The sequence below is a fragment of the Cibotium barometz genome, chromosome 56 (genome assembly GCF_041138505.1).
Source record: "Cibotium barometz isolate CiBa-2024 chromosome 56, ASM4113850v1, whole genome shotgun sequence".
Lineage (NCBI taxonomy): Eukaryota > Viridiplantae > Streptophyta > Polypodiopsida > Cyatheales > Cibotiaceae > Cibotium > Cibotium barometz.
The window spans coordinates 4,252,533-4,263,232 of NC_141101.1; the positions used below are offsets into that span (position 1 = coordinate 4,252,533).

The following is a 10,700-nucleotide window of genomic DNA, read 5'->3' on the forward strand; positions in this document are numbered from 1 at the left end:
AGTAGAAGTTTTACAAGCCAAAATTTCTTTTTTTTTACAAGATCCTAACTAGGGAAATAGATCATTCGGAGCAAGCTTAGAGCTACACTAGACTTAATTGTGCTTGAAACAGTAGGGGACTCCAATACTTGGACAATGTTATGCACCATATCTTGCCACTGTTGTGCAATATTTTTGTGGCATAGCACAAGGCCAAGGAGTTGTCACACTGAGGGGTCATTGGGGTCTCTACCACCTATGAGGTGGAAGAATGCACTTTGGTTTACACTGCAAATCTACAAAACAATTTTTTCAATCACCAAAATTTACACCATGAAATAGATTATGCTCTAAGTCTCTTACACATTACTTACCCAAGTAGTATGGCCAATGTGGCTGCCAAGGTTTTGCAAATCTTGGATCTGGGAACGTAATCTTCCTCTCTCTCCAACCGTCCTTCCTGCGATAGGGAGGCAATCTCCTCTTTAGTTAGAATGGGTAGCTCTAGGTCAAGCAAATATTATGAAAGCTCCTCAGTGCTCATGGTTGCCATGACAAGGAGCGCTCAGAGAAGCAATGGAATGAAAATGAGAGGGGGGTCCCAGGGAGACTATTTATAAGCATTGGAATAGCCAACCCCGTAACCTAATTACCCTAGACCAAAACCCTAGACCATAAACCAAATTCCTAGAGGTCAATAGGGGGCCAAACTTTCTCAACTCTCCTTCGTGTTATCCTCCATATAGCATGGCTTGCGGGTCCTATCCTCACTCTGTGGTGGTGCTTTCTTCCCCTTCCTTGTCCACTCGGCAAGCTAGGACAATTTGGACCTTTGATCCCTCTCCCTTGAAAATTATGTTTTTGCCAAAGGTGTATCAAAAGAACCAATCAAACATTTCCTTGAGATAGTTTGTGTGATTTTTACCACCTCCATGTTGTGTGTTCTTGAAGTACACTCCTCTTGCATGGCAATGAATCTTCTCCATTCCTTGGGTACTCCACATGTCAAGGGAGTCATATTTTTTCATGAACCATGCACCATGAGCATACAATATGTGATGTAACAAAACCACATTTTTGTAAAATGCATTAATAGAAGATATCTTTAGCACAAAGATCAAAGGAATACCATGTAATGCATGATATTCAAATCACCCCATGTGTTGAACATCGCTTTAATGAAGCTCCGCTTGAAATTGTTTGCATTGTTCCTTAGTTGTGTTGCTTAGATTCATCAACTGCACAACCTTGTTGAAATTTGCCCACACCTGCTCATGCAAGATAACAATATTTGCATCCAAGAAGTCCGAGGTAGTGCAAGCACAAAGGTATTTCCATAGCTCCCTTCTCTTTGGAGCTATGATTTTCACACCTTCCTTGTGTGCATTTGCTAGAACCTTCTTGCCTGTTTTTGCAGGTCACTAGAGAAACCTTCTGGCCTTTGCACCACTCATTGAAACCTTCTACGCAACCATATGAGAACCTCCTCAGGTATTTTGGTTCACCTGAATCTCCACGCTACCACCATGATAAAAATCTCATTGAGAATTTTCTCTACTTTTGTAATCGCCTCATCTTGTCAAGCTTTACCAGGTTAGTGAAAGCATAGTCTATGTGACACTTTAAGAGGCGGTCAAAGATACGCATGGAAGCATCCAAAGTACAAAAGTGAACATTATTGAGAGGAAAAGGAAGAATGGGGTTCCAACTATTATCTCGCAAATCTTTCATTAGAGGCACCAGCATAGGTGATGTAAGTACACCACCATCCCATTCCCCCTCACAACTGCCCATCTCTCACATTCCTCTTCACCAATGTCCTTCCCCTTGCATTTCTTCTTGCCTTTTTGTTTCACTCCACACATGCACCAATGGTATGGATGAGCAGTATTTTCACCTTGAATGTAACCAATGATTATCTTCACGTCCCCACCCAGATGCCAATCAATGGAAAAACTTCCTAGACCCTCAACATCCAAGTGATCTCCCTCTATTTGTCCCTTGATCACATCACTAACCTAAGGCAATCTCTCAAAGACCCATGCTAGCACCTCGTTTGTCTCCTTCGGAACCTCAAAGGCTCCTAACCACCAAATTTCTTTCTCTGATTGAACACTGATCGAAAAGTTAGTGTTTGTTCTGCTCTCATCACCAGCTTCATTCAGTAGCTTTGTCACTAGCTCCATCAATCTCCCCATCACCAACTCCATCACTCTCTAGCTCCATGACCATCACCAGCTTTAAAGGCTTCTACCATAGCGCAGTTCATGAGTGTAATACTCACACTCTCTATCCTCCTTCCTTTCACTATCTGACACTCATCCAACTTCAAAACGAGTGAGATTGTTTGACCTATGAAATCCATAAAACATACACAATGTTACGCTCTTTGTGAAAATGTGCACACAAAAAAAACAATATAATGTTACAAACCCCACTCACATCTTGCAGGCAATCCATAGAATTATATCATAACCTTTTGTGCCATTTGTAGGTCCACAAATATGTTGTTGAATTTGTTGTAAGGAAACAAAACCATATCATGTGCGGTCTTCCTTTTCCCCCATGCTACAATGGAGAGGGTGTTGTGGATGTGATAGTACTCACCAATCCTGCATTTGACATCTTCATTTCTCACTCCCTTAGCTAATGATACCCTCTTAGGCGGTAGAAAAAGGTTGTGCATGATACCTTTCTTACGGAGGGTGTCTCCTCTAGCAACTGATGAAGTGTCTTATAGCCCTTGGTGTTAGTGCCTACCTCATCGCACTCATTAACAACCTCAGCACTACTAATAGTTTGGGCTACGTCGGACATGATATAATCGGCCACCATCACTAAACATATCTTCTTGCCACGGGGATACTTGATAATTTTAAGCACATGCTTTCTCATTGTGATTGAGCGCAAGAGCTCATTACAGCCCCCAAACTTACCAGCTTGTAATATCTTGGAGGAATAACCTACAAAAAAGCAAAAAGAAAGCATTGACATTTCCAACTTGGAAGTGCATTGACAGTGCATCAACATTACTAGTGGAATGGTTAAGAGCCATACCACACTGCGTGTGAATTCTTTGCTTATGAGCACCCCCTCCCACAATAAGTGTTTCAATGTGGTTAAGTGGCCTCTTACGCTCCCTTGCTCTAGCTTCTCTTCATGTGGTTGATGGTCTGTCTTAGCTTTTCAATGCATGTTGCACACCCTCTCGATTTGCATCCTCAAGCTTCTTAACCTTGGCATGAGACTGAAGTAGGGCTTGGTGCAAACCACCTAACCTACCTTCAAGAGCATGAAATTGCGAGGACAAGTAGAATACTTTGCCAACATCACTTGTTGATATCTCTTGCAATACCTGAGCATCCCGTTGTTCCCATCTCCCACATACTAAATAAATGAGGGCAAGTCTCTAAAAGTTTGTGGGTATCGCACAGAACGGTCCGCTAGGTGGGTATAGATTTCCATCAACCCACAGATTCACATTTGTGTGACCACCTTGTCTTCGTGCAATCTTCTCTTATTTTGTGAGATGACCCTTGCCCAAAGATGCATTCTCTTCCAACACTTGAACATGCAAATCCACCTTGTGTCGTTTGCGATGGCATATTCACATTAGTGATTTCATGCAAGGCCATGATTCTACTTAGGTGATGAGTCAGACAACCAAACGAGCTCCAAGTAGAGAAAAGAATTAATAGTTTAAGTAATGTTGGATTAACAGCTTTGTGTTGATGTTAATCCATAAAAGTCCATTAGCTCATAGTAGAGAGAGAGAGAGAGAGAGAGAGAGAGAGAGAGAGAGAGAGAGAGAGAGAGAGAGAGAGAGAGAGGTGGGGGAGACTGATTTGGAGGGAAAAAGGTAGGGTAAAGATGATTCTAGGTGGAAATCGAGTTTAAAAAATGAATTTTATATATGTATATGGGTTTGGGTTAAGTTTTAAAGCATGAGAATTCAAAAAAGATGAAAAAAATCACTATTTTTGGCCCCCATATAGTTGCAAGAATGATGATGGGAAAAGTGATAGGATAACTTGGAGGCATTTAATGAGGATGATTTGTTGGGAAAAGTGGAGGCAATAAATGAGGGAGAAAAAGATGTCACATTTAAGGGGATAGAGGAGGTTTTGGGGAGAAATGGAGGTTGAAATTTGAATTTTTGATATATGTAAGGGTCTCGGATAAGTTTCAAAGCCAAAAAACTTGCAAAATGAAAAACAAAATCACTATTTTGCGCCCCCCAGTTACGAGCTTGGTGATGTGGAAAGTGCTTCCTACAAGAGAGAGAAAATGACTACTTTAGACCCTAAAATTATAGGCTAGAAAGAGCAAACTATAGGCTCCAAGTAGTGCCCTTGTCTCCTTAAGAATTCTCAAAATTAGCCTTAATACCTAAAAATTAGGAATCCTTACAAGGCCCAAAAGATGTCGAAATGCTACCTAATGAGCGTAATTAGTGCTCAGTGGGAATCCTCCCTATATTTTGGGTACTAGTCGAGCCCTAGTGGCTCGTTCGGTGGAGATCTACAGCCTTCTTTGACGATGGTGACTAGCTCGATTGATGATGCGGGTATAGCAACGGTGGTTCCTTTGAATTACCCATCATTGCCAGCATCTCTAGTTTCTTCTCGCTCTTGCGAGAGCTTGAGGTGCCAATAGTATGGCCAAAGGGGTCCTCTCGGTACCCTCCCCACCTCCATCACCATTCCAGTATCGTTCAATAGTATGGCCAAAGGGGTCCTCTCGGTACCCTCCCCACCTCCATCACCATTCCAGCATCGTTCTTATGTTCCACCGAGACGTCATCGCATTTAGTAAATCAGCCAACACCACCGGCGGGAATCACCATGATTGTCAAGTGTCCAAAGTTTTCTCTGCAATCCTTGGATGATGCGGATGCCCATGTGTTGTTGTTTGACAATGCATGGCAGGTTAATGTTCCAGGAGTGGTGGACCAGCCAAACTAAAGAAGGCCGCTTTTGTTTTGACTCTACATAAGAATGCAGCGGTGTGGATCGTGCAGTATGGATCATGTCATTTTGCTACTTATGATGCGCTATGGGAAGCACTCTTGGCTTACTACTATTGGGAGGAGAAGACTCATGTGCATGTGTTGGACAACTTGAGCCACATGAATCAGAAGGTTTAACTATGGAAGATTATGTGGCCAAGTTTCGAAAGTTGGTGTGGAGGCTTGATCAAGCGAATATATATACATGTCTGTGTGAATGTATACGTATGTTTGTATAAGCTATATATACATGTGTGTATATATAAGTGTGCAGGGTAATATAATACCTCGAGACTGTGTTATGTTTATGTATGCATATGCATTCTTAACACTCAATAAAGGGTAGGTTATAAAAGCCATAATTATTTACTGCCAATTCCATATTTTGGGTTATTGCTTGGTTTCTTGCCCTCGCTTTTCTAGCATTGCTCAACTTTTGGTAATCCTCATTATGATCGTACGACCCCATGCTGCTGCCAAAACCCTCCACTCGATGAAAATCCTCCCTTTGGCCGAGGAACTTGATGACTTCCACACATGCACACTTAATTTTTGGATCCTCCTCAATAAATGGATAGGGGGCATCTGGCCGTGCTTTGGAAAAACAAGGACATATATTCTCAAAATCTGATAATGAAAGACTTAGTGAGGAAAAGGAGGATTGAAAAGCAAGAAGTAGGAAATATAAATCTTTTCTGACATGTTGTTGTTCATGGAGCAAGGGGTTCATTAAATAATATGTAATATACTGCATGAGTTCAAATAGGGGTATTTTTAAATTCAAGATTTTAAATCAAATATTGAGAATTAATATATTTATATAACGAGTTTTCATAATATGTAAAGAAAAATGGATCGTTTTGAATGTTCAAAACACAAAGAGATAGTTTTTTTTTGAGGTCTTATTCCATCCCTAGTCACGCACGAAAAATTTCACCCGACTCTACACACACCATACTAACCACACACACACCATACTAACCACACGCACCCACCCACGAGTACCACAAGGATGGGTTTTTGACAGCACCCCTTCAATGGACTCTTGGAGTGAAACCCCAAGCTTCATTGTCACACTTTTATTCTTTTATTTATTATTGTATAATAGTTCGCTCAAGGGAGTTGGTCACCACACGTACGTTGAAGGTTCCACCCATTGGTATTCTAATCAGTTGTACACTCAAGAACTTCATTAATCAGTTGTACACTCAAACAACTTCATTAATCAGTTCTACACTCAAGCAACTTCATTAATCAGTTGTACACTCAAGCAACTTTGGAAAATTGGAATTGTTGATTTACATGGATGAAGTACGTAGGGGTATTATTATTATGTTGTAGTGTCGCAGCCATATACAACAAACATTGTCACAGGCAGCTGCTGCGGACCTGCCATTGCTGGTAAAGCAGATAGATAGTCACTTCGAAGGTGCTGGCTATGTCCTGAAATGTGGCGAAAGATCTGCTCTGTTCACCCTTGCTTCCTCCTTTCCATTTGTGTCGTTCTTTTTGGCCAGTTCGGTCGATTCTGCCCCCTTCAGGTTGTTCTGTTTTGCCTTGCTGTAGTTCGCATCTCAACTGATATGTTCATGCTTCTCTTCATACTTTAAAGATGGCATCGGACAGCCCTTTAGGTGTTGCCAATCCGGGGAATTATAACCGCTATCACTCTGCAGGTATAATTGATGATCTCGATCTACTCCAACCTTCAGGTAGGCACATCTGTTCCCACCATGGTATTCTCAAAATCCGAATTCAGACCCAAATTTAACCACCTGGATTAATGATTATGGAGAACTGTTTGATGAGTGCCAGTTATTCATAATACAGGCGGCCTTGTCAAGAGCGCGAGTGCAGAAGCTGAAGAAGGCGCTGATAAACCCATGAATAAGGTGAGTGTGGTCGAATGCAGCATGTGTGGAGACATCGGTTTGAGAAAGAAGCTGTTCCGCTGCAAGAAATGTTGCCACCGATACCAGCACACGTGTGCTCTCTCTCTCTCTCTCTCTCTCTCTCGCTCTCGCACGCGCGCACACACAATGGATTGATTTTTTCCCTTGATGCAGCTTCTCCTTAGCACTGTCCTATCCTGGTCATTCACCTCTCTTTTCTAGAGAAGCTTTTCCAACCTGCCAATGCAATTAAGACTGATGTAGGTACATGGTTGAATATGTGGGGGGCTGGTGGCCAGGTATTGTAGCAATCGATATCCACAGGAGAGATCAGCGTATGCGCGGGTGTGCAATTGGTGTGCTGGTATGGTGAGTACAGAGAATACTGAAGAAATAATCGGTCGGAAGCGAGCAAAGGCCGATGTGGATGATGACGTATATTATCACATTAATGTAACTAAACTCGCCAGCGAGCCTAATTACAAGACGAAAGCAGCCAGCGTCGACCTCGACCATGAGCTAAAGAAGCCGAAGACTAGTAGAGTAGCTGGTCGTCGGTACAAGCTTGTCTCAGAAGTGTGTAAGTAGGCTCCGCAGCTGAAATAGCCTCCTGTAGGGGACCTCAAGCTGGAGCGAGGCTCAGTACATACTACGTATAGTATTCGTTTTTTAGGGCTCATGTTGTGCCTTCGCCCCCCTCTCTCTGACTTTCCCTCGCCATAGCCACATCGCTTCCGCCTCTCCCTCCCTTTTCTCCCGCTTCCCCTCTCCTGTACCTGTGTCAGGCCCGCCATCATGTTGCCTCCCTCCTCATCCTCAGCCTCAGCTCCCGCCTTTGTTTTGCCTCCCCTACCCTCCTTTGCCTCAGTTTTATGCGCCTTGTTCGCCCTTTCGCCCCTGCTCAAGCCCCCCAGCCTATGTGCTGCTCCTGTCCCCTCCTTTGTGCCTCCTCAGCCTCCTTTTCTTTCGATTTTTCACCCTCCCCTTCGGTTGCGGGTGCCTCTTTCGCCATCCCTCTCTCTTAAATCCAAATGGAAATGAGACACCTATAAGGTAAGTCCCCCATCATCCTCCTCATATGCCATGGCGGCCTCGGCCTCTATGGCCCAAGGAAATGTGTCACAAGTAACTATGTAGGAGGGAGCTCAATCCATTGTAAAAATGTAGAGAATCCTCTGCATAACCTGTTGAGTCTCAACTTGGCATCTAAGGTAACAAATTGGAGTGCAACTTGAGATCCACTGAAAAAAAGCCTCAATTAGCCTCCAAGTCACGGCAAGTGATGAGTCAACATAAAATCCACACGACTTATGATGCCAGTTGATATGTGTAGTAGATACATGATGGTAGAAGATTTCTATCGCATCATTTGGTGAATCTCTAGAGATTATCCTTATTTTCATATAAGTATGTTGCTATGGCATCTCGATAACATTAGAAAAATATGGACTCCAAAAGGAGCCCTGTAAGGGCTCCCTCTCTCTTCCATGAATCAAGGAAAAGTGCGAAAAGAACTATATGTATTAGCTCTCTCTCTCTCTCTCTCTCTCTCTTCTTTTAGGATCTAAAAGATTAAGTTTTGGCTATATTATAACCAATTCATCTATTTTTTTATTATGACAATATCTTTGTCTAAGATTGGGACCAAGTTTTGAAGAGAACAAAAAATATTTTTTTATTTGAACTCAAAACGTGCAGCTTGTTGATGTGACTCTCTTGATCAACCTCCCAACGTTTTCCTTTCAAATTCCAACAAATTTGAAGGATTTAAGCTCTTTTTACAATGCAATTAAAATTTTTTATATATCTACATGTAGACTTCAAATTTTAGGATTATTTTTTATCCACGCCTAGAGTAGGGTCTAAAGAGTGTGTTTGTACATTTTTTCCAATTTTTATTCAATTTACGTGTCTTTTTTTTTTTCCTTCGAGACTTAGTCTATGTGTTTTTAGTTAACCATTATGCTTTTAAGATTCTTTTTTGTAGGTTTATGAGGGATTCCCAAATTGTTTCAAGTTTCCCTCCTTTGCAAAGAAGAAATTTCAATCTCTATGTATGGCCTTCAATTTGTGTAGCTTGCCTCTATTTTTTTGATCATCTCTTCCTTTCCCTCCATTCCCACATTAATGACACTAATCTTCTCAATCATGAGACCATTTAGAAAACATGATGTAGAGACCAGGATTGATGATGAAGGTTGTGTGAGTTTTTTGTGCCATTTGGTTGGAACCAAAACCTCAGCTTTCCCTTCATTAATCTTTCTGTTTAGAGATATCCATTGTGCTGCAACTTCAAAGGAGAAGAAAGCTATGGAGGTTTAGGCTTTTTTATGTTTTGATATCTTGTTATGGTCTTCTAATATAGCTTTCTTTTCAATTAATGTTTAATGTGATGGTACAATATTTAAGTTTAATATTACACTCTACTTTACTAAGATGATTTAATGTTATGTTAAATTTCTTAAAATGTGTTGTAGTTACACTTGATGTTATGCTTAATTGATTATGATGTAATATGTTGTTATTGTTACTGTTTATGGTTTACTACTCTGTTAAGCTAACTTTTAATGTGTTATATTTATCTCATTTGATATTTAATAATTAATTTCATGTTTTTTAATTAAGATTCAATGGTTAAATTTTTGTATTGTAAGTTTTGCGGTTAATTGTCTATACACTTTTAATACAGGATACAAGAACGAGAAGGAAAAGAGATATACACTTTCAATTAGATGTTGTGCACCTTTACATAAGAGGACAAAAGCAAGTATAGTGCAACAAATAGTGATGCAACAACAAAGAGATGTAGGTAAAAGACATGTTGATCTTTGGGTAGAGGGATCAATATATCCACGTGATCCTCTTACTCAATGCCTCCTTAAATTTCAAGATTAACATCTTTCATTAAGTATGTATGTGAGGGTCATGCTGGTTTGTTATGATACACAAAAAGACTTGTCAACCAAGTATATAGTGTTTATACATCTACTCAACACCTACTAAAGAACAAGGAATTAAGGATTATGCAGCTTCAAATGTGTTGATTAAGAAGGAAATTGTGTATGATAAATTGCAAGATGGAGTGCAAATAGAAAATGCTCATTCGTCTACTATAAGTACGCAAAGTTTGAAACAATGGAATAGGATACAAACTATGTTAAAGAAGTTGACTCCATTAGGACCATGTGAGCATTTAAAATAGCTAAAATCAATGGATAAATTGGTCATTGGAGAAGGCCAATAAGAGCATTAAGTCAGAGCATGCTTGAACATTGGACAAATGTTTACAAATCTAGATGATGAAGTCGATCATATGGCATTTTCAAAAGTACTCACAAAAAGCATGGTAAAGTCTGCACTCCAATCTTCCAAATTTAAATGAGTCTCTAAGTACATAGCCATAAATTGTAAGCAAGAGGTGAGTAAGTCATTCACACCCACCAATGATGCTCAAGGTACTTGTGATAAATTGGGGATTAGATCTTACAATCATATGCTATGATTTACAAGTGATTGGATAAAGGGTTTAAGACTGTGTTAAAGAGAAAAAGAGTTTTATCTCTTCCAAATCCCTACCATGTACTGTAGGCACGAAATTTGTTGAATGATAAGATCTTGGAGCTCATTGGTGAGCCTATATATCTCTATCACACACACTTGTAAATTAAGCTCAAAGGCATGCTCACAGACATGATGGTTGAAGAATGTGGTGGTGTGCTAAAATTTGTTATTAAACTTGATGAAAGTGAAATTGTAAAGGGTCAAAAGGTAGAACAAGAAAGCTAATTGACTATCATAAACAAAGCGTTGATTCGTAATAT

At 40.5% G+C, this 10,700-nt stretch overlaps 1 protein-coding gene across 6 annotated transcripts; it reads left to right on the top strand.

The window, feature by feature from the left end:
- The first annotated feature begins 6,297 nt into the window (after nucleotides 1-6,297).
- LOC147606811 (uncharacterized) lies at nucleotides 6,298-9,874 on the top strand. Of its 6 annotated transcripts, none has more exons than XM_086791251.1 (3): nucleotides 6,298-6,699; nucleotides 6,803-6,971; nucleotides 9,569-9,874. In XM_086791251.1, the coding sequence occupies exons 1-3, from the start codon at nucleotides 6,600-6,602 to the stop codon at nucleotides 9,609-9,611; spliced, it is 312 nt and encodes a 103-aa protein (XP_086647377.1). In that variant the 5' UTR covers nucleotides 6,298-6,599; the 3' UTR covers nucleotides 9,612-9,874. The 6 variants fall into 6 exon arrangements, with proteins under 6 accessions (XP_086647377.1, XP_086647378.1, XP_086647379.1 ...); XM_086791252.1 differs by lacking the exon at nucleotides 9,569-9,874 and adding an exon at nucleotides 7,179-9,181 and having other exon boundaries at nucleotides 6,803-6,879; XM_086791253.1 differs by lacking the exon at nucleotides 9,569-9,874 and adding an exon at nucleotides 7,179-9,181 and having other exon boundaries at nucleotides 6,818-6,879.
- Nucleotides 9,875-10,700: the final 826 nt, after the last annotated feature.

What these genes read in the sequence shown, in the direction of transcription:
- LOC147606811 (XM_086791248.1), top strand. Translation starts at nt 6,600, where the DNA reads ATGGCATCGGACAGCCCTTTAGGTGTTGCCAATCCGGGGAATTATAAC. An exon ending in CGATCTACTCCAACCTTCAG is followed by an intron (nt 6,700 to 6,802) that starts GTAGGCACATCT and finishes GATGAGTGCCAG; the next exon opens with TTATTCATAATACAGGCGGC. An exon ending in TGCCACCGATACCAGCACAC is followed by an intron (nt 6,972 to 7,178) that starts GTGTGCTCTCTC and finishes GCTGGTGGCCAG; the next exon opens with GTATTGTAGCAATCGATATC.